Source organism: Taudactylus pleione, unplaced genomic scaffold, assembly GCF_031769625.1.
Source record: "Taudactylus pleione unplaced genomic scaffold, aTauple2 ptg000373l, whole genome shotgun sequence".
In the NCBI taxonomy this organism is placed as follows: domain Eukaryota; kingdom Metazoa; phylum Chordata; class Amphibia; order Anura; family Myobatrachidae; genus Taudactylus; species Taudactylus pleione.
In genome coordinates, this window is record NW_028284774.1 from 3794813 (window position 1) to 3819010 (window position 24198).

Below are 24198 nucleotides of genomic sequence, written 5' to 3' on the forward strand. Positions count from 1 at the left end.
GCAGATTGCCTCATTATATCATCTGAATTTCGCTACACAGAACAAAATGTTTTAGTCCAAGTGTTCAAGGAATCTAACAGAAGTCCAGTACAGTAAGGGCATCTTATGCTATTGTATGTATATGTGTATATATACATATATATATCATACTTGCATGACTTATATTACATGAATTATCAAAGCACTGTAAGAAGAAGAATGCGCTAAAAACTTATTTTGAGAAGGTCCATAAAGATACTGATGCACAATTTTATTTTACCAATCCATAATTGTGCTGTACTTTGTTTGCTACAAACAGTAAATGCTACAAGTCCTTTTAGTACATATGTGGTTTACATACAGCCTGAACCAATGTCCCAACTGGGGCAGGAAGAGAAAAGAGAAAAAGACGAAGAAACAGAAAATAAGAAAGACGGGGAAAGATGACAGAAAACGAAATGCAAGTCTGACCATAAATAATACAAGAGGAGGACTTTCTTATGGATACATTTTAATGTAACACATTTTACTTTCTCACCCAAACACAAATGGAAAACTGTCCATTCCAATATGGTGGACAAAGAGAAGGTACGATAGGCACGCCGCAGACTCAGCCGTGTAGGTCTCTTTCTCAGGAACAGAGTGGTCAGTCTCCAGCCTCTGGACTGCGTTACCATGTTGCACAAACACCTTGGGTAGGGACTCTCCCAATGATAATAGAAAACCCTGCAAATGTAAGATTTACATTACTAGACAATCTGTTGATTCTGTATGGGATACGTAACAGTCAGAGCACCTCATTCTTTCCAACAGGTATGCACAAACATAAGTGTAGACTGTAAAACACAGTACCAGCATCGTTTGTTCTTTGTTGTTGTGGCTTTTCTTCTATATCTTTCTGATGTAGAATAGTATTTGTAATCTGTTATATTATACAGGTTATTCAAATAAATCAAGCAGCAACATAATGGGGAACTGAATGTTAAAAAATCTATCACAGAATCATGATATATAGGGGTAGATTTATCAAAGCTTAGAGAGCGATAATGTACGAACCAAACAGCTCCTGTCATTACAGGCTGTTTGAAAAATGACATTTAGGAGCTGATTGGTCTGTACTTTATCTTTCTCCAAGCTTTGATAAATCTACCCCATAGTTTTCCTGGGTTCACAATAGGTTTCTCTATATATGATAACCAGATTCAACTGTATCCAGTTTATTGGATCTTAAAAACATTAAAGCTGAGAGCGAAACATACAAGCTTCTGGACTAAAAAGGATTAACAACTTCTTTGTATCCATCTACAAATATAGAGAAAAAAAAAAAAAAAAACATTTCACATCAATAACAAGTAAATGTTCCTGGGACTTACCATAATCTCTTTAGCAAATACATGAAAGTGATTATCTTCTGGTAGCAAGTGTAGCTGTGCCCAGAGCAGGGGGAACTTTAAGCAACTAAAACAACTTATGAGAAAAGAATAGACAAACATCAGAATACCAGGCAAGAAACTTACTGCTACAGTATAGTAATTATCACTATTGCATGCTTGTATCAGCTTTAACTTTGCTATAGTCTGTGTAATGAGGCTTCAGCTATTGCTCTGAATATCTGGTTATATCAGTTTTAATTTTGGTGGATTGTTGATCTGTCAGGATGGGGACATCATAGTGCAAATGTTGGACAATATGCCAAGAAGCGAAAACTGTCATAGACTACTACTGTACAGAGCAAAAATGTAGGTACAATGCTTTTTACTGATTTAGATACATACACAAAATGATATAAAAACACTTATCTCTATTTTATCTGTACACGAGTTAGATATGGTTCCTGCCTAGTTACAGTGTCACCTCATTACTTCCTTCTGTAATGAAATTCCCCATCTGGTGCTCACATCTCAGATTTGTAGAGTGAGAAAAGCCTGTCTGAGATTTGTGCATATGAAGCAGACCTCTCAATTCTTCCATCTTACATAAGATCCCTCTCTTGATCTGTATGTGGCTGTTACTCATCAATAATAATAATAATAATCAGCAATATAAAGAAACATATGCCGATAACCAATCACAGGCTTCGGTTTCCTTCTGGTTACTATGACAGCAGTCATAGACTGATCACTAGAGCACAGTCTCCCAAACCCATCCACCACAGTCCAGGTTTTAAGGATATCCAATGCTTGAGCATAGGTGACTTAATTAGTACATCAGTCAATATAATTTAACAATCTAGACTCAAGCATGGATACCCTTAAAACATGTACTGTAATGGCAGAATTTGGGAAACTCTGCACTACAGGGATCTTCAGTAAATCGGAGGTAGTACAAAATTGCTTGTAGAGAAGGCAATCTGCACCCCAAAACACACCTGCACCCATCTGCTTCCAATATAGTCTCCAATGCAAGAATGTCATTAAGAAATAATGGCAGTCACAGTTTTACAAGTGGCTGCAAAATTTACAAAATATATCTTCAGATTAAAGAAATATGCATTAAAACAGCTGCTACGTTCTATGTTGTTGCTTTACAGAAAAAAAAACATTACTAACAATTCAGTACCTGTATGTCGTTACGCTACAGCAAGGGATGGAATTCTTTTCCTTATAGGAACCAAATGTATATACTTGAACATTTGTACCATCCAGATTCTACAACCTCATAGTTCTACTTTTGCAGACTGTCCTTGTCCTCTTCATGCATTAATTCCAGATTACTGTATGATCACCCCTACATAGAACTGCAGAACCCTGCACAGATGTCATTACACCACGTAAAGAAGCTGGACATTAAGATAACCAGGAATTCACCAGTGCGCATAGTGGAACCATTCCCATACTTAACACATGGAAGACATGGAAAGGGAAATCAATATTACATCTATTTGTATGTTCTATGTTATGACACAATTTAGGTCATCTAATTTATTAAATCTATGAAATATATTTATTAAAGTAAGAGTTTTTAGAAGTGGAGTTGTTGCCCATAGCAAATAATTAAATTCTAGCTATTATCTTCTAGAAGGTGCTAGATAAATAATAAGTAGAATCTGACTGGTTGCTATGGGCAACATTACCACTTCTAAAAACTTTTACTTTAGTAAATATACCCCTAGGAATCTTTACAAAACCAACTGTGTTGTCAGCCCTCCCTTTCTAGGCAAGAGCTCTCTATTTTAGCCTACACCCATTTATTTTCACCTTGTTTATAGTTTGACACAATTAATGTTAAATACTAAGGGGGAGATATATCAAACATTGGAGAGAGATAAAGTACCAACAATCAGCTTCTGTAATTTTTCAAACACAGCCTGTAAAAAATGACAGAAGCTGATTGGTTGGTACTTTGTCTCTCTCCACTTTATCTCTATCAAAAGTTTGATACATCTACTCCTATATCTGTACTTACAATGTCAACAGTTCTTTCCGCATCTCCTGAATATCTGGTTCCTTGGAGAGGTCTGTGGTTTGTGAGACAGTATGAATGAAAGGCTGAGCAAACTGTACCAAAGCCAGACAGCACCGACACAGGGAATGCTTGTCCTCCAGCATCTGCTCTGCTGTATATGGCACCGGCAGACTAGAGATCCGAGAATGGAGTGTGGACAGAGACAGACCCACGGAGTAGGATTTCTTGTTTCCAAGTTTCAGGAGGACTAGAATAGAAGAATAGGCATTACCTTGGGTAAATTAACACTATTTTTACATTACAATCCTATTCCACAACTAGTCTGGGACCAGAAAGTGAGACTGAATAACAAAATCCAGTGGTTTTCACACTATGCTATATGATGTATCTTATTTCCCTTCCTGGGACAGGGTTTACGGTGCGTACACACTAGATGATATTCTGCACGATTTTCCCAATTTCGACGCATCGGAATGACAAATCGTGTAAAATATGTCCAAATCGTGAGTGTTCACTCACGATGCCGATGCACGTATCCGCGGCTCGTACATCGCATCTTCAGATCTTGCCTACAGCAAGCAAAACCTGGCAATCTCAAACACGATCCGGTGGCATATCATTCAGTGTGTATGACTGAATGATGCCGACGTCACTTGCATGGATTGGTGTTTAAAAAAATGTAAGCACAGATGCATGGACGGATCAGTGAGATTAGTCTATGCATCGGTGTTAAAAAAAAAAAGAAAAAAAATGAATACAAAGTGAAAAAATAAAACAACCCCCCCCATTGAAGTCAATGGTGAGAACTGCAAAGGTAACCTTAAGTAACCTTGCGATTCTCACCATTGAAGTCAATGGTGAGAACTGCAAAGGTAACCTTAAGTAACCTTGCGATTCTCACCATTGAAGTCAATGGTGGGAACTGCTCATTGGCTGAGAGGCAGAAGGCTCGCCTCTCTCAGCCACCGGGATTTCCATAGTGAAATCACACGACTGGGCAGTCATTCGGGTAGTACTTTCCTTAGAGGACGGTACTTAGTACGCTGGTCCGGGTATTTCCGTCTTTTTGTTTTGCCAAGCCTGTGGATGCCTACATGGACAGAAGAGGACATGATCCACACATAGGAGCAGGCGGGTATGGATTTTTTTACAGGTACCCTATGGATGTTCTACTGGACAAGTGGACATGATGGGCTTCAGGGATACATAGATGAGTATGTGAGATAGTGTGTGTGCATGTGTGTTTTAATAAAGTTTTACTTTTTAGGGTATGTATGTTCAGGGTGTTTGTTTGTTTTACAAACCGATGCATGTATCACGGATCTCCCTGATCCGTGCAAGCATCTGCGTTCTCTGCTATCGCGTACGATCTAAAGATCGGCAAATCATTAGATCGTGCACAATAGATCTTGTGTCACTGCGTGCAGCTTTTGATGTACATCGTGTCCTGGAGTACCGGGGTGAGTTCAAGGGAAATCGCTCACTATATCGTATTGTGAGCACATTGTCTAGTATGTACGCACCTTTAGAATTCCTGTGTTCTGAAAATCAGGGGTCATTGTGCTGTGATGTCCAGGAGGCAGGTGCACATGGACAAGCTGCTCTACACTGTTAGATTTGCTAAGGATGAGTCTGACTGATCCTGCCAGTAATTTAAATACAACAGATGTGTAAATAAAAACAAATACATTAAAATTGTACAATTATACAGTTTTTATATGATCACTGGGACCACATGTAGCTTATACAGTACCTGTTTGCAGAGGCTGAAGTAGAAACAAGATAACTTGAGATAAGTGATCCACAACTTCGTCAATCTGCTCAAGTATACCCAACACAATCTCCTTAGGGTTACAAAGCTGTATGGTAAGAAACATAAGTGCTTTAAAGGTTGCAAATTACATTAAATTGTGCATTATTAATAATGATACAACCAGCAAGACGATCACTAATTCTCTAAAACTTTCTGATGACTCGCAGCGATTTGAGAGCATAAGGGGCATTGGAAATAAATTCAACCCATCATCCATTCTTTTAACCTTAACATTCTGCTTCCACACTCTACAAGCAAAGCTGCACCTGCTAGAATATCTTCCTTATATGTTGGTAGCTGCTCAATCACTTCAGTGATATCACTCAGGTGCATGTAAGTGAGGGGTTATTCTATACAAGAAACAGCAAAAAGTATTCCCCCAGCACTCAGAATGAAATCAGCAAAAAGATTTGAAAAACTACAGTTGCATATATTTGCAAAAATATGGCTAAGATTCCAAGCCACGTCACAGCTTCTCTGATACTGGAGGTCCCTAATACTTGGTCAAAGTCTGGGGTGCAGAACCCCCAAAAAACGGCAAAGGCCAGCCACTCCATGGAAGCACACCAGTGAAAGACTATAGTGTTAATAAGAATAAAGCAAAAACCATTTGTTAATAGGATTTTAATTACACCTATGTATCACCTATTAACGCATAGTTTTTGCTATATTCTTATTAACACTTAGGGACCTCCAGTATCAGAGAAGCCGTGACGTGTAGTTTTTCAAATCTTATTGCTGATTTCATTCTGAGTGTTTAGTGAGATATTTTTGTTGTTTCTTGTAAAGAATATCTTCCTGCCCCTACCTTTCCCTGAAAGTGCTTAATACACTCAGTAATATGCTGCTCCTTGTATACATCCAACCACTCCAAATGCAATATTTGACCCAGGAGAGCAGATGTATACACATGGCTGCAGCTGTCATGTCTTTGGAAGACATAGAGAATTTTCAAGATGAGAGTGTAGAGTGGAAATATCCACCAGTACAGCTGAAGCCGTACTGCCTGTTGGTAATAGATGCCGTGTTATTTTAGGGTATCATTCACAAATATGCGAAAAAATAATGTTTTGAAAAATATAAAAAAATATGGTACATTTTCTAAAACGTTTTAATACCACAGGACTTAAACAATAACAACACATATCAGTCACCTGTACCAAGCCGTTAATTATTTCTAAGCAGGTTTTCTCCTGCTCACTGCCGGGTGCACAATTTTGTACGCATTTTGTTACTGGTCCAATAAGATTCCATCCCACATTTCTGATGAGGATCTGCAGCAAGAGATGGGCAGAAGTATCAACTTGTTATTATCATTCTATCATTATTCAATAAATATGTTCATTCCGCACTGCAAACACAACTGTTATGACAAAATATTTAGATCATCAATAAGTCTGTATTATATTTTGCCATAAAAACATTGTACTTTAAAATGTTGCCAAAATCTAATTTTCTCAAACACTGCAGTCCTTAATAAGAAACTTTTTTTAAAAAAAGGCAATTTTGTTTTAGTTTTTTAACTTTTGTAAAGTTCAAGTTAAAAGCAATCTGTGAGATATGGATTAGTTTCACTAATTAGAACATTCAAAATATAAACAATTATGCAGAATTAAAATAAATAAAAAACATGCACTGTATATTTTAAAATATGTATATTGTCAGACTGCTATCAGGCTAATGCTGGCCATACACGCTACAATTATCGGGGTGATCCGCCTGATATCGGTGGATCGCCCCGATAATTGTAGCGTGTGTGCGGGCGACCGAGGGTTAAATATTGCTCGGACGGTCATGCAGGATTGTCCAGCATGCCCGTCCGATGCGATATTTACCCGGTAAACTGCCGGCCGCATCGGGCAGTGTATGTCCAGCACGGCCGACAGACAGACATTTCTTGTGTTCCTTCCTACGGAAGGAACAGGGAAATGTCTCCTCCCCCGGGGGCGGAGCGCGGATGTCGGGCTATACACTGAGATTTCTCTCACAGTGTATGCCGGCGACATCTGCGGCTGGCAGCCGGCCAGATAAAATGTCTGTCGGTCTGACAGGCATTTTATCTGGCTGTGTATGCCCAGCCCAGCATAAGCAATTATGTTTTGTGTTTTCGAAATGTAATAACCTCCGAAATTCTGACGCTGCGGGGATTTATGGGAATGTCTCCCTAGCTTGGTTTAGCCATTAAAAGGATTGTCACTATAAAGATACGGGGAGACTAGCATAAATCCCCGCAGCATCAGAAGTTCGGAGGCTATTACATATAGCCCATCATGTTCTTCCCTGGAAGAAGTGGCGTTTATCATACATTTCCCTGTGCAGGTAATAATAAAGACTTTTACCCACCCCCACTAACACCAGTTCTATATTTTTTTACATGTGTTCCTGTGTGATGGCAAATGTTGACCAGGTACCCTCTAAAGTGTATTAAGTATTCCCTTAATTTGAGTAACTATGCCAAGCTACTCCTTAAGCATTTAAGGTTTTAAAACTACCCCTAGTACAGTGGTCAGACACTTCCTGTCTGATCGCCTACAATGCACTGCAGTGTAGGACCCCATTCAGCAACAGGTAGCCTCAGGATTCACTGCCTGTTGCTTTACAGTGACGGATCTCCCCCGCTCATTGCAACCCGCCCCATACGACGCTTTGCTCTACTCTGCCAACCCCTCTCCCACATGTGCAAAAAGATAACAATATACGCCAACTTGCTTCTTTAGGCCAACGCCCGCGGCAGCACGCTGGTAACAGCACCCACAGTTTGGCAACCACTGCCCTAGTAATTAGTTTTATATATGCTTATTAATTAACTAAATGTTTTTTTGAGTTATATTTAAAAGACTGAAACACTAATTGGGATACAGGTATGAGAGGTTTAGAACCTTGGCCCTCATTCAGAGCCGTTCGCTATTTGCGGTAGTTCGTTTAAAAACAAGGGGTGGCTATTCAAATGATCCGTACGCACATTGCAGTCTGTTCACACCTCTAAGTCTGAACGAAAGAGCAAAACATACGCTCGTTTATTTGTTAAAAACGCCCCCTGGCCGCTCGCACCATACGTCATGTCCGCTATTTATTAGATTAATCGAGTACATCGACCAGCGTATGAACTGCTCGCTATTCTTGTGGTTGGTGTTTGCTACCACAAATTTGCGAGCAGTTCTGGCTCTAAAATAACCCAGTGACGTGGTCAATGACGCTGCTGTTTTAAATATACACACCCATAAAACGCCCGTTTTGACCTTTAAGCACGCCTGCGTTCGGATCTCCACTCCCCATTTTCAAGCACCTTCCCCTGTTACCACCCACATACGCCTCCTTCTGTCACTCAAAATAGCAGGCACTCGCTATATAGCGTACAAACGATTTTCGGCCGCACTGACTGGTTCGCGCATGCGTACTAAAAACCGTACGCATGCGCAGATGTGCAAACATCGCTCGGAACGAGCGTACTGCCGCTAACGAGCGGCTCTGAATGAGGGCCCTAGTCCTCTGGAAATCTACCCAGGACCCGTTATATACAAACAGATGCACATTAAACTGGTATCAACAAATAAATAAAAAAGCATCTTACATTTACTTAGGGTAATGATGCCCATACATCTGCAATGGATTGCCCTAAATCCCCCTTCTGGCGACGCAGGGGAAATCCAACATGTTGGCGATCTCGATTCCCCTGATCCCAACCCAAAAAAATGATATATATATATATATATATATACACACACACACACACACAAATGAATGAATAAATATAGCCCATGTACTGTCTATGCACTGGAAGCCTTGCCCCACTCCCTAACAGCAAAGGAGACGGGGGCTGGCTGCCAATGGAAGTATAGAGGAGGGTGGGGTCAGATCCACGACAGCGTGGCTGCCAGCAGAGAGAGGGGCAGGGTCGGCGATAGAGGGGGCAGAGACTGAGGTGACCAATCATATGCTGGGTATGTTATTCTAGTATGCTAATATTTACATACATTTCTTTGTTAATAGAAGTTCAATTAAATGGATCCTAGTGTATCTATGCTTATGTGTTGGGGAATTGAGACTGTAAGCTCCAATGAGGCAGTGACTGATGTGAATAACAAATAATCTCTGTACGGTGCTGCATCATCTGGTGGCGCCTCTTTTGTAGTGAGCCCCGGAGCGAGAGAATTTCTCTCTCGCTCCAGGGCTTGCGCACATGCAGTGCAGCCGCTGCGCATGCGCAGAGCCTCAACATCGACCTTCTTGCGAGCGGGTCTGAATGAGGCCCTCAGATCAGCCATGAGAGTGACATAATAGACACAATGGAGAACGCATGGACACAGACCACAGGCAGTTGTTGGAGAGAGTGACCGGTGCACATAGAACACGGCATAAAACATACAATGCATGATAGGTGTTAGTGGGGCGACATGTGAGGGGGACATGGCCTCTACTTTGTCCAAGGGACTTTTAGTTACACCACATTTATGAAGGTGTATACTGGGGGGCAAGATTTAAGTGATGAAGATGACAGTCAACATGATGCTCATTTAGCCTGTGTTACCTGTTCTGTGAGCACTGACCAGATATTGTTGGAATTGTTGTGAATATCAGATACACAAAGATCTGTCTAAATAAGCTGGGAGTGTTTTGTTATCATCTCATGTACTTCACATTAGTGAGGCTGGTAGATATACACACTTAAGCGGCCCATACACGGTGCGATTATGCAGCCGATCCGACTAATTGGTGCGATTTGGCTGCAGCATCGCACCATGTATGGGCCTGATGACATACAAGGCGCGCTCCCGTGGGGTCGTACATCGCATCTCCTGATCGTACTGCAAAACCGGTCGGTCAGGGGATGCGATGTGCGATCCCATACAGTGCTATGCAGCTGAGGCAGGAGGGAGCCGGCATATCAGTGGTCGGCTACCCGATCGCACTGGGTGTGGGGAACGCCCGATATGTCGGACGTCTGATCCCATTGCCTCACACGGTGCTATCGCACAGTGATGTACTAAACTCTGAAAAGTGATATAGTGGAGAGTGATAAACTGCCAGCCACTCAGCTCCCAACTGTCATGCCACAGGCTGTGTTTGAAAAATGACAGTTAGCAGCTGATTGGCTGGTGGTTTATCACTCTCCAACTTATCACTTTTTAGAACTTAGTAAATCTGGCCCACAGTGTATGGCCGGCTTTAATCGGATTCGCCAAGAGAGAAGCTAAATAACAGATATGCACATATGTCTGAGCCACAGGATTACCAAGAAGCTCTTTCAATAATGATGGAAATAAAAGAGAAAAATTCATATTTGGAATTATTTGTTGGATAAATCTCTGTGGCTGTAGCTTTTTAAATATGACCTAGATATCGGTTCATGTTCCACTAATGGTAGTTTGGTGGCTCTGAGGCAGAATTAGATTTTATTCTGCTCTCAGACATACACTTTTCCCTACAAAAAGCTTGATCATTAGTGGTCTGTAAAGGTGCCTACACACTTACCAATTTTTTACACGATCTTGCCGATTCCGACGCATCGGAACGACAGATCGTGTAAAAAATGCCCAAATCGGGAGTCCCCACTCACCATCACGATGCGCGTCCCCACTAGTCACACATCGCATCGTCAGATCTGCCGTGCTGTAAGGCAGATCTGGCAATCTGGGACACAATGCAGTGGGAAAAAAGTCCCGGATGCACGATGGATCGTTTGAAGATGGATTAAATCGTCTGCAGAGCTGCCGGGGAGGAGTTTCAAGGGAAATCATACACGATGTTGGATCGTGTGCAGATCAGTAAGTGTGTAGACACCTTAAGATGCACCTGTTCTCTTACTCAAAAAACCCCAAACACAAATATTCTGCTGTTGTAATTGTTTAACAACCATTGAAATGATTTACACATAATGGATCTTCAATAATACATTTGCTACATATGGTTTGGAAACAACTGTAAACATTACGCATACCTCCCAACATCGGAGGTCTGCCTCCCGGGACAGGGAGTACAGCCATAATATAGAGAGGGCGACTTCACATCACTGAGGGGGCATGGCGTGCCAAATGCTGTTCACACCAGCCTTCCCATTCTCCCTTCTTTAGTACCAGTCCTGCTCCTGTAAATATTTAACTGCTGGCACACCACAGCACCCATTCAAATATACCTCTCCCAAGAGCCTGATTCGGAGATGGGAGTAAAGTAAGAAACTGTGCGCCTTGGTAAAACCATGTTGCACCGCAAATGTGCAGATAGAATTAGAGGCTACATGCATAAGCAGTCAATATTTACCCTGCATGCAAAAAAAGATTTATTTGTAACATGGTTTGTCCCAGTGCAGTTACTTGCTCTTTTTTTCTTTACTTCCCACTCAGGGGGTATTCAATTTGGAAGCGAAAAGTCTGTGCTGGACTTTTCGCTCCACATCGGAGGTTTCTGTAGGGATAAATGACCAGGCGAAACTGGAAGTGGCGAAAAAACCTGGCAATTTTCGGGAAATCATCCTTGGACCCCCCTAAACATGTCCTGACATGGGGAATCACTATGGGTACCCCCGTTGCTGAAGGGAAGTCGGGTTTTTAAATAGCCGCGGCAGGTGCATAAATGCGGCTTTGAAGAAGATGATGAAGAATAGCATTTAGCATTTTTTGGGGGGGAAAATAACTATGCCCATCAAATTTGGGTTACATGAAAGCATATTTTGAAGTCCCTTAAATTCGTCAAAAATTTACCTGCCACTACTACCTGCAATGAAGAAAACACCTGCCGCATACTTTGGAACCCCTCTGGAATCTATTTCGCTACTTTAGGATTTTGTTTTAACCGCAGAATTCAAATACATTTTTTGTAGTGTCCCGATTTTTTATTTTATTTTTTTTTTTACTTTTTTTTGCCACATTAATTTTAGGGGCCATTCCCAGGGGTGCAGGCTATTTTTTTAAGCCTGCACCCCTAAACCCCAATTCTGCACTTTTTTTCGCCACCTATTGTGTGGAGAAAACTTATCCCCATTTTTTTACAAAGACTTTTTGCACCGGCGAAAAGTCTTTGAAATTGAATACAGGGATAATTAAAACAGGAGAAAAATTATGGGTTTTCGCCTCAAATTGAATACGGCCCTCAGAATCAAGCCGCAACTGTCCAGCGATCGGGACAATACAGACCTGACCATGACAGCAGGCCAGAGCCCTCAGATAGGGACTGTGCCGTTGAAATCAGGACGGTTGTGAGGTATGAATTACAAGTGTATATCTAGCACAGTGATAATATTTTTAAATTGTAAAAAAAGAGAACTGAACAATGTATTGTGTAGCTTAGTTGCCACCTTTTTTTTTTTTTAAAAAGGCTAATACTTAGCAGGTGCATCACCATGGGAATTCCGATTTAAAATCAGTGCCATATAATAGCCGACTACAACTAAGCCCCAAAATTTACATTTTCAAACAAGAACCATGAAGCTAAAACCAGAGTGAATGAGAGCATAGTGGACATATTTAGTTAAGAATAAACACATTCGGTACTTGATGTATATTATTCAGCTCAGTAATACACTGCTCTTGCCATAGATTGTCAAAATGAGCTTTATATGCTCTTTAATGCACCACAGCTGACATGACTGAGTGAAGCTGCAAATATTGGTGACATAAGTGATATGGTGACAAAGAGCATATTTAATGCACTGTACAAGTAACGTTTATCACATGCTGTAGGGAAGGAGCCACATAACATATATGCCTAATATATATCCGCTGGCATCTACCTTAAGATATTTCTATTAATATCAACTGGAGCATATCTTTCCTGGCTCCTAGGTTTTACTGCCTGGCTCCTGGATTCCATGGCACACTATACAGCAAATGATCTGAGCAGCATACACAATTTACCAAAACTGTGCAGAACCCACAATCTTGTGATTGCAACAAATGCAAAGCCCTTTTGGTAATCATAGTAAAATAGCCTCAGTACAATACAGAGCCCGTTATATAATACAGTGCACTCATTCGCAGACCACAGAACAAAGCCCATACTCAAGTGACAACAATACAATGTATTGCTACACTATATGGACAAAAGCCACACCTGTTAATTATTAAATTGAGGTGTTTCAATCAGACCCTTTGATATAAAATCAAGCACCTATAGTTTTATCAATTCCCTCAGTAAGTCACGATCCCTCAGGGAACTCAGCTCCTTTGAGCAACTCTGTACTTACAACCCTGGTTGTAAAGGTGCTATTTCCATTCTATATTCTCTATTATCTGGGTCTCCCACTGATTCAAGGAACCATTTGAACTAGCATGGGAGACTGACCTGGGTAGGAATCTAGATGATGAGGAGTGGTCAGATACTCGTCAGTTGGTCTCTAAGACATCTATTAACACCAACCTTAAAGAAACGGTTTACAAACTTTATACCAGATGGTATATGGTTCTTGAAAAACTTCATTCCATCTACTCATTGACATCAGCTCTTTGTTGGCGTCAGTGTGGACATAAAGGCTCCTACTTCCACATATGGTGGGACTGTCCACTGATTTCAAAGTACTGGGATGAAGTTTTATCGCTTCTAGACAATATCTTCAATTTAACCTATTAAAGATCCATTACATGTCTTGCTATGTACACCATTTCCTGACACTTCTAAACCCTACAACAGACTATGTGGTCATGTATTCAATGCTGCTAAAATTTTGATTACTATTAACTGGAAAAAAAACATATTCACCCCCCATGCCTGCATTACTCAATAGAATCTGGTACACTGCTTCCATGGAATATATCCCTGCTCTCCTCCATGACAAAATACCAAGATTTCATGAAGTATGGAACCCGTGGTATTCTTACTTTAATAGGTCACTTCCAGGTCTAGTTTGACCTTCATTTTGAATTTTTGGAACTCTTATTTATTTTCTATATTTACTTTTTTTATTTTTGTTGGACTCTGCTGCCTGGTGTCCCGTCCACCCACGTTATATCCGTTTTCTCTTATTTTATACTCTTAATTGTATTTTTTAGATGTTATTGTTTTCTTTTTTTTATATTTAATTTTTTCAATATCAAAACCAAGAAAATAAGGTAGTTTGATTCTATAATTGCTTTGTTTCATTTTTATGGCTGTATATCTTTTTTTAATTTTTGAATTAACCTGTTATCTACCTTTTAATAAAGAGATAAAAAAAAAATAAGTCAAGCACCTAGCCACGCAGTCTCCATCTGCAAACATTTGTGACACAAAATAGGTCGTTCTGAAGAGCTCAGTGACTTCAGGCGTGGTACTGTCATAGGATGCCACCTAGGCAATAAGATGGTTCGTGAAATTTCATCCCTGCTGGATATTCCACGGTCAACTGTAAGTGATATTATTAGAAAGTGGAAGCATTTAGGAACAACAGCAACTCGAAGCGGAATATCACGGAAAATCACAGAGTGGGGTCAACGACTAAGGCACATGGTGCATAAAAGTCGCCAACGCTCTGCTGATTCCATTGAAGAGTTCCAATCTTCCACAAGCATTAATATAAGCACAAAAACTGAGGTGAGAGCTTAATGGAATGGGTTTCCATGGCCAAGCAGCTGCATGCAAGCCTCACATCACCAAGTGCAATGCCATGCTTCAGATAGAGAGGTGCAAAGCACACCGACACTGGACAGTAGAAACGTGTTCTGTGGAGTGACGAATCATGCTTCTCTGTTTGGCAATCAGATGGGCGAGTCAGAGTTTGGCGGATGTTTGACTGCATTGTGCCAACTATGAAGTTTGGTAGAGGATGGATAATGGTATGGGGCTGTTTTTCAGGGGTTGGGCTAGGCCCCTTATCTCCAGTGAAGGGCAAACTTAATGCTTCAGCTTCCAAGACATTTTGGACAATGCTATGCTTCCAACTTTGTGGCAACAGTTTGGGAAATGCCCTTTTCTATTCCAACATGACTGTGCCCCAGTGCACAAAGCAAGGACTATAAAAACATGGTTTGATGAGTTTGGTGTGGAAGAACTTGACTGGCCCACACAGAGCCGTGACCTCAACCCCATCGAGCACCTTTGGGATAAACTGGAACAGAGAATGCGAGCCAGGCCTTCCCATCCAACATCAGTGCCTGACCTCATAAATGCTCTGCAGAATGAATGGGCACAAATTTCCACAGAAACACTTAAAAATCTTGTGGAAAGCCTTCTAAGAAGAGTTGAAACTTTTATAGCTTAAAAAGGGGGACCAACTCCATATTAAATTATATGTATTTGAATAAAATGTCATTACAGTCCGTCTTGGTGTAATGGTCAGGCGCCCAAATACCTTTGTCCATATAGTGTATATTCTATTGACAATACCATTAGCCACAAAACAACATAGACAATAGAGTATCCATATTCCTGGCGCTATATGAAGAGATTAATATAATATATTAGACTCAAATCTTCTGCAAGTCTAAAAAATCTGGTTGCTTGTCCAGCAGATATTTCAATTAGCTAAAGCACAGGTTCTCAAACTCGGTCCTCAGGACCCCAAACAGTGCATGTTTTCCAGGTCACCTCACAGATTCACAAGTGAAATAATTAGCTCCACCTGTGAATATTTAAAATGTGTCAGTGAGTAATAGATACACCTGTGAACCTGCTGGGTAAACGGGACCTGTGTGGGGGTCCTGCGGGCTGAGTTTGAGAACCACTGAGCTAAAGGGAAGAAAAGGGATTTAGACCGCGCTGATATAGAGTTATACGTATAACAATATCAATTAGATTTGATATCTGCTACATGATATTAAATTCTCAAAGAGAAGCCATTTTATTTAATATCATACAGCAGATATATTCATGGGATCTGGTCACAATCCCAGCAAAGGGGATGCCAGTGTTGCCTGACACCGGTCAGCATCCCGGTGCAGACATCCCGAAGGTAAGTAGCGGGGTTAGGGTTAGGCACTAGGGGGAGGGTTAGGCAGCAGGGGGCAGGGTTAGGTTTAGGGTATGGGAGGTTAGATTTAGGCATTAGGGAGCTTAGGTTTAGGCACTGGGGAGGGAGGGTTAGTGTTAGGGGTAGGAGAAGGGTTAGGATATCTACCTACAGGTGTCGGTATCCTAACCGTGTCAGGATGCTGGCGTCTGCATTTTGACCACCGGGATTTTATTTATTTATTTTTAAACAAAACCTTATGGCCATGTGTAGTACATTTGGATTTTATAAACACAGGTTTGCAATGGGGGGATTACTGAACAGAAAGGGGGCCGCACTGAGAAGTGAGGCGAGTCTGGGCCTCATCCTCCAGTCACCGCTTCCACCTCTTCACAAAGATGACATGAGAAAGACAGCACTGTGACAGCAGGATACTGGGACCAAGTGACATTCTGCCAGGAGCAGCTTCAGATTCTCAATAGAACTTTATCAGTTGTATCTTCTACTGTCACTGGACGCTCTCAGATACTGGAGGCATGCACATGGCTCTACTCATACGTTTACACCATGCGTCATACCCTCGTCAGCTGAAGGAGTAACCCTGGTGACTGGAGGAGAGGAGATGCACTTTGTCATTTTCTTTAAATAGTGTGACAAGGTTACAGCGGCAACACTGGGCAGCATTAAGGTCAGGAATAGCCCTGGGTAGCAATATGTTGGGATTTCCATAATCCTATTACGTCTGACCTGGTTTTTCTCATCCTGGATTATGTCCAGCAAGACTGCCTGTTCTTCCTCTTCCAAGCACTGCTGACAAGTCACTAAGAAAACATTGGTGTCTTCTTCTTTAAAATCATCTTCTGAAAGCTTTTGCTAAATAAAATATGATGAGCTTAAAATCAGCAAAAACATTGACAGTAGATATATTCACATTATATAACCAAAGGACTAATTGTAAATCTGATTGCATATATGGTAAATAGGTTAAATAATATACATTCAAACATTGCAAAAAAAAACACTTAAAATTAAAAAGACAAAGAAAACAGCATACTAATCGCATTGTTCAAACATTGCAAACTTTATTTATCATAGTTTCTCAAACTCTGAGAGGCGTACTCCCAGGGGTACAGTATACAGATATGGGTAGTATTTCACCTTGGTAACTAAACTAAAAAAAAAAGTTTTACATATTCATTAATAACATATATTATACATCAAATGTACTTTAAGTATTTTTAAAATGTTTAAAAAATAAAGGGTATACATAAATAAAGGTGATATTTGAAATAAATGTAAATAAATTCAAACCTATTGAACTCCAGTCCAAAAGGGCATTTCGATTAGCGGTAATAGGCGCGAGGTGCCAGCATTATGATAAGTTTTCATTGCACCCCACAAAGTTTGGGGTACCGTAAAATAGGCCAGCATCTGCGTTGATGGACGCAGATTTCTTGGCCTCGTAAGCTGCCAGGAACCGTCCAGGCTGAGGTAAGCTTCAGCTTACACAGCCTACCCGAAGGAGCAACCATGGCGACGATCGTAGTGATGGTGATTCGAGACAGTGGCTAAGGATGCTGCACTCGGATCATAGATACATGCAGGAAGGGTCTATTCCTAGCACTTCCTTCTGGCTGTGCAATACCATCCTTCTCTGAATCAGGACCTATATTATTATGGAATAGGTTTATAGTAGAATATAAGATGTATGCATATTTTGTTTCTAACACTAAATTTCTAAAGGTTGGAAAAGTGCACCATCAAAATCATATAATATTAAAATAAAATATAGATATATATATAGATTATTATCCTTTATGTGCATGACCCACAAGGGGTCCGCAGCGCCAGACACAGGATATAAACAGAAGCAGTGCAAACAAAAGTGCAAAACACTTACAGAACAAAAAAACAACAATCTATATAACCACTGCTGCACATGCAGTAATAGCCACCAAAGCAGCGCCGCCTGAACCCAGAGGCTTGTTGCCGTTTGACGGCAATGGCGAGGAGATGACGGTATAAGTAAAGGAAGTGGGACCTGCTTGTGAGCTAGCATTTTGGTCTGGGAGGGGCTGCCAGGTCAATGCAGCAGGGAGGGTGGGGGCAGTTTAAGTAGGCGGAGCAGTGACACGCCCCCGCATTATAATGCCGATATTACTGGGGGTGGGGCTACGGTGACAAGTCATCGCACCCCCGGACTGCCCACTTTCGTGGGAAGTCGCTGGGGGAGCGGGGGCCATTTCGGGGGGACCTGACTACTCTTGCGGGGTGTCGGGAGGCTCCCGGCAGTACCGGGGGTATAGGCAAGTATGATTTACAGCCAGTGTACAATGAGAATGCATGTATGTATGTATGTACAGTATATATATGTATGCGTGTATTATAGAGGGTATTTCTAATTACTACACTGTCTGCACTCTTTTGTCTCTAAACAAAGTTTGTAGTTCAGTCTGCAACAGATTTATAATGAGAAGTCTCTGCCAATTTACAATTGTCTTACATTATTCATCTATTTACATACATTACAGTTGATTGTATATGCAGCCAATTGTGAGGGGTTATTAAACATATAATATATTAATATTAAAATTTATTTTCCATTTCTTTTTGCTTTCCATAATATTAGTAGGATTGTATTACCACCTACCTGCTTTAGGTCACACATTGTATATAATACCAATAGAGAAAAGAAAGCCTGGCTCCAGCTATACATTAGTTTTATATCTGTTCATTATATAGTGCCTGGAGTGCTATGTACTCATATATTAAGCGCACAAAAAGGGTAGTATCCCTGCTCACTAGGAAGCTTATCTACCTCCCCGGTTGGCTCCTTAACCCCGCATAGGAGGAGAGCTCAGTGGAGTGGAGGAACCTGGCCTGGAGAATAGCAGCTGAGAGCCCTTATTTATCAACGAGTGTATCACTCAAATCTAGTGATAAATATAACTTTTTATGATAAATGGTTCTCCAGCCAATCAGCTCCCAACTGTCATTTTTCTAACAGTCATTTTGTCATTTTTATCATCAGTGTGCTCTATATTATCTGCCTACTCCCTGGAGAACCCGGTTCATTTTTTATGGTAAATAAAGAATTAAGAGAGCCAGAAGGTAGACAGGTTAACTTGAGATAAACTATATGGGAACAGTAAACAATTCAGAAGAGATTAGTGCAACTTACAAATTTTTGAATTAAGACTTGAAGATCAGCAGCTGCCATAGTACTCAGAAGAGGTACCAAGTCACCACGGTGATCTGTTTAATAGCCAGACAAATAAAGGGAGATGGTTCAGAGTAACAACTGACAAAAATATACACAGTACCACTGATAACGCTGAGCACAAGGGGCGATTATTTTCTATTCTATAAAAACATATTACAAACACATTACACTTTCTATCTGGCAGGCGGCATATACCATATTCTACAGCCAATGGTTTTCCTTCACACTGTGAGACATTTGGGACACAGCAGAGAAATCAGCTCATATACAAGAAATGTGCCTGGACTCACAAGATGTTTCCCTTTTTCTTTTTTATTCAGTATATCCTATGATTTCACCCACCATGTAAGTTATAAAAGAATACAATTACAAAAATAAAATGACAAGTTCAGATTTTATCACTTTAGAAGAAATATATCAAGCCTGCCAAAAAGTGGAGACGTTGCCCATCGCAACCAATCAGCTTCTACCTATCATGTTATAGAATGTACTTAATAAGTGCTACCTGGAAGCTGATTGGGGCAACTTACACTCTATAGAAGGTTTGATACATTGCCCATCGCTTGGAATTAATGCACATACATTGTTTTTGTTGCCTCTGTACAAGAGTCTTGTACATCTTGGTAATATATCTAGATTTGAGAAGGAGAATATCATGCTCTCTTACCTATAGACAACTGTAGAACCACCACTTACAAATGTTTTTTTAGACAACAAAATGTAGACTAGAGCATGAGCACGGCATCTATCCATGTGAAGAGAGAGCTTGGGGGAAGCCCAGCATGTCCGTAAGTGCAGGGCACACCCTATTGCAGAGGTTCTCTGCCGGCTCCCCTAGCGCCCTGCCCTGCCCTGCCCGCAGTCTAGTGGGAATGCTAAATATTTATCTTCCCCTATGGAAACACCCCCCACCCCACAACTCCTGACATCTACTCCCCCCTCTTCCCCACTAGGAGAAAATGTAGGGATTCACCTTGTACATGGTTGAAAGTCATGCTCTTTGTTGTTGAACTTGTTGTATGTGACCCTGCTGTAAAATGGTTCACTTTTTCTACTTGTTTGTAACCAACCAAAATAAATAACAATAAAAAAAAAGGATTACCATCTAATCATAACATTTTATTCACCAACCCCTTTCCGGAACCCTGAGCACACATCTTTCCCAAGCATCCTTAGGGGTCTATTTACTAAACAGTGTAAGGAGACAGAGTGAAAAGTGATAAGGTGCCAGCCAATCAGCTCCCAACTGACATCTCACAGGCTGTGTTGAAAAATGACAGTTGGGAGCTGATTGGCTGGCACCTTATCACTTTTCACTCTGTCTCCTAACACTGCTTAGTAACTAGACCCCTTAGTTTCTGTAATATAGAAGCAGCTATTTTTTATACTCACTACTTTGAAATAGCTGCATTGGAAGGATGGGAGTAGGAAAACCAATCATAATGTCCTAATTGGTCCTCCTGCAAACACCCCTCCATCCGCAGCATTGCACAGTCCTTTTTTTGTCCAATGTTTTGAGATGAACTACAGAACTCAGAGGAACACTACTGCATGAGGTAGACCCCGGGGCTCTTGTGAGGGAAAGTAGCTAGTAAGTAAAAAAGTGATTATTGAAAAGAGCTGGGTTTAAACATAACTATACATTTATACCTAGTGTCCCTTTAAGAGAAATTGAGAGTTTCTAAAGATTTTTAGATTAGTAATATTGTGGATTCTGGGCTTGCTATATAAATCACTATAAGAAATAGCATTTCTCACCAGTACGGGTACCCTTCTGCATAGATCACATATACAGCATAATAATTTCTGTCTAGAGAAAACAAAAGACAACATTTAACAGATTTAGTCTGTGGAAAAGAACAAAATCAGACATTTTTGCAAGATCTTTGTTTTCATAGCATAAAACAGGACAGGTGCTTCGTACTACCTATACTGGTATTGTGCATGAATGTTTCTGTAGTAAGGCCCAGCTGTCGTGGAACTACATGTTCCAGCATCCTCTGTCAGACAGAATATGCTACTGCCTGCCATTTCTTCATACATTAGTATACCTTGTTTAAAAAACAAAAGACCAAGCTGTCTAAAAGTTGTGCACTCTATTTAAGACAATAGCTTTCACGGGATGAGCGATGGTCAAAAGGGGCATGAAAATAAAATCTTGTGGGTGGGGGAATGTCAGTGAAAAGCTGGTGGGCAGAAGGGAATGTGAGAGAATAGCGTATGTGTGGGAAAAGCTAGTGGACGAAAGGGCATGTCAGAGAAAAGCTGGTGGGCAGTGGAGTATGTGAGAGAAAAGCTGGTGGGCAGCAGGGAACATCTGATAGAAAAGACAAGGGGCATGTAAAGGAAATTCTTGTGGGCAGAAGTGTATGTGAGAGAATAGCTGGTGGACATCAAAGAAAAAAGCTGGCAAGCAACAGGGGGCATGAGAGAAAATATGGTGAAGAGAGGAGCATGTGAGGGAAACGCTGGCTGACAGATGTGCATGTAAGGGAACAACTGGTGGGCAGAGTTAATTATGAGGGAAAGTTGGTGCGTAGAGAGGAAAAAAGTTGATGAGGCATGTGTTAAAAGACATTATGTGGGCAAGGGGGCATGTGAGGGAAATCTGGTACGGATTTTCAGGTATATTTTTCTAACTTAAAATAGATAGACCTGTATGTATTGTACAAGCATTTCACAGTGCTTTTGAAAATGTGGAATACACAGACATGGAACAAATCATCACAAAAATACTTTGTGTTGTCAACTTTTTTCACCAAGTTATTTTGTTCTGTTGCCACTGGGCAGCAATGGAGCTAATACAGCATCCTGCATAAGACATAAGTGCATCTAGACTGCAGCATTGCCAGACAACCAAGAGAAGGTAAGAGTTAATCATTTATTCTATAAAAACAAGTTGTGGTTTTCTGAGGCGGTTCTTTTATTTAATAAAGAAAAGCCCAAAACATAAATAGAGTCCTGTGAGGGAACTGATTGGGATGTGATTCACTATCCAGTATACTACCTTCAAGGTGCAGTGCTATATATGGGAAACTGCTATTTCTGTTGCTGTGAACTGAAAATACTGTAGTTCTCTGGATATGATAATATTCTAACCACCTTTGCCTTTTGTTGAGCATAATATGCGTGTAACTGTGTGAAATAAAATGTTAGTTACAGCCTAAAAAAATTCTACTGGGGCATAGTGTCCAACATACAGTGATAAAAGGTCAATGTTCCAAGGAGTGTGGCCCTAACAGACGTATATTAAGTGAACCTGTTTCTGCAGCTGTGATAAACATACGATTGTTAATCCTGTCCTTGGATTTATGTTTCTCTATACAGGATCTGTGGCTCTCCAGTTTTGTCCCAGTACGTAGACCTTTATTCTATGCCTGGTCTATGCTATAATATATTTAAATTATACATGTGGTTTAGATGTTAAAATGACATGATTATTAGTAAATACCACTTACAGAAACAATTGCAAATTGAAAAATAACAGCTACATAACACCGCAGATGAGAGCATAGTGTTTACCTTTCCGATTGAGGATGGACAAGCCTGAAACTTCCAAGTAGCACAGCAGTGAATGACAGGTCCGCCTCTCATGCAGCAGCAGCACCCTGGTTCCCTTCCTGACTACAGGCTGTATGACATAAACGACTGATATTTTAGATATCTATGAGAAGTCATATACTATACAGCAGCTTACTGTCATTCTCTAACACCATGTACATACATGCAGAGGATTCGGGTCCAGCTCAGTTATGAGGCTTGGAAAAATTAGCCTATCCTCTATCAGAGGTTTGGAACATAGACCAATACTTTCCGGGACCTGAAACGCAGAACTAGCCTATCAGAGGCGTGAATCCAGAACCAGCCAACCCGAAGGTCGGAACGCAAACCTAACCTATCCGAGCTTGGAACGCAGACTCACCCTATCCGAGTCTTGGAATACAGAACGTGGTTATCCGCAGCCTGTACGCAAAACCAGGCTGCTTGAGGCTTGGAACGCGGAACTATTCCATTTGAGGCTTGAAACGCAGAGACCTAGTCAGTCTCCGAGGGCTGGAACGCATGATTAGGGTCTCTCAGATGTTTAATCCGGAAGTCATAGTAAATTCAACACCTTGTGGCAGAAATGGCGGAGAGGAGGGACACGGTTAAATCGCGAAAGTCTCCCAAGAAGAGCCCAGGTAAGTCATGATACGTAAACAGTGGTCTGTATGTCTTCCTTGTCATGTAGTATAGGGTGAATATCAAAGGGTCTATTTACTAAGCAGTGTTAGGAGACAGAGTGAAAAGTGATAAGGTGCCAGCCAACCAGCTCCCAACTGTCATCTCACAGGCTGTGTTTGAAAAATGACAGTTGGGAGCTGATTGGCTGGCACCTTATCACTTTCTTATCACTTTTCACTCTGTCTCCTAACACTGCTTAGTAAATAGACCCCCTAAGTATCCTCGTTGCATGTACTGGTGATATGTGTATGGTGATATGATATGGGAATGTGTTCTTAGGGTGGCATCTTTGTTGGACTGTTCACTGTACTGATTGTGGTAATGACACTTTTTGCCAATTGTCCCTAATTTCATTAATACTCCCAGGAGTTGTCTCTGGAAATTTTGGTTCCCAGGTAGCTGTATGTGCCAGTTCTCAGTTCTATGTCTACTACACACTAGTGTTGGAAAAGTGTGGACCTGCACACAAAGAGTTGTGGACTAGAGTACAATTTATTTTGCATCCATTTTGATGGAGTCTGCACTGTTCAGCATCATTTAACGCTCCGTAATAGTATAATATTATTCAGATCTGGCACTTGAGGTTCTCCCTGGCCAGTGCTGCATCTGAACTCTAATTTACATTATTTTTCTCTTCTGGCTAAAACCCAGTGAAAGTTGCATTCCTGGTCTTCTGTGAAACTGCTATTTGGATAGAGC

General features: G+C 40.9%; 2 protein-coding genes across 5 annotated transcripts in view; one reads left to right on the forward strand and one right to left on the reverse strand.

Moving 5' to 3' along the window:
• Positions 1–23084, reverse strand: part of GLMN (glomulin, FKBP associated protein) — a 39781-nt gene extending 16697 nt beyond the window's left edge. The window contains exons 1-10 of one of the 4 annotated variants that reach the window (XM_088444898.1): positions 23000–23084; positions 22798–22906; positions 21034–21085; positions 19234–19307; positions 16800–16925; positions 6352–6471; positions 5138–5243; positions 3385–3631; positions 1353–1446; positions 518–705 (exon numbers count right to left, since the gene is read on the reverse strand). In XM_088444898.1, the coding sequence (XP_088301024.1) occupies positions 518–705; positions 1353–1446; positions 3385–3631; positions 5138–5243; positions 6352–6471; positions 16800–16925; positions 19234–19307; positions 21034–21055 (977 nt within the window). In that variant the 5' untranslated portion in view covers positions 21056–21085; positions 22798–22906; positions 23000–23084. The other 3 variants (XM_088444901.1, XM_088444899.1, XM_088444900.1) reach the window with 3 other exon arrangements.
• Positions 23085–23308: 224 nt separating this feature from the next.
• RPAP2 (RNA polymerase II associated protein 2) overlaps positions 23309–24198 on the forward strand; it is a 93009-nt gene continuing 92119 nt past the window's right edge. The window contains exon 1 of the mRNA XM_088444877.1: positions 23309–23456. Coding sequence (XP_088301003.1) covers positions 23402–23456 — 55 coding nt within the window. The 5' untranslated portion in view covers positions 23309–23401. The remainder of the gene's footprint in view (positions 23457–24198) is intronic.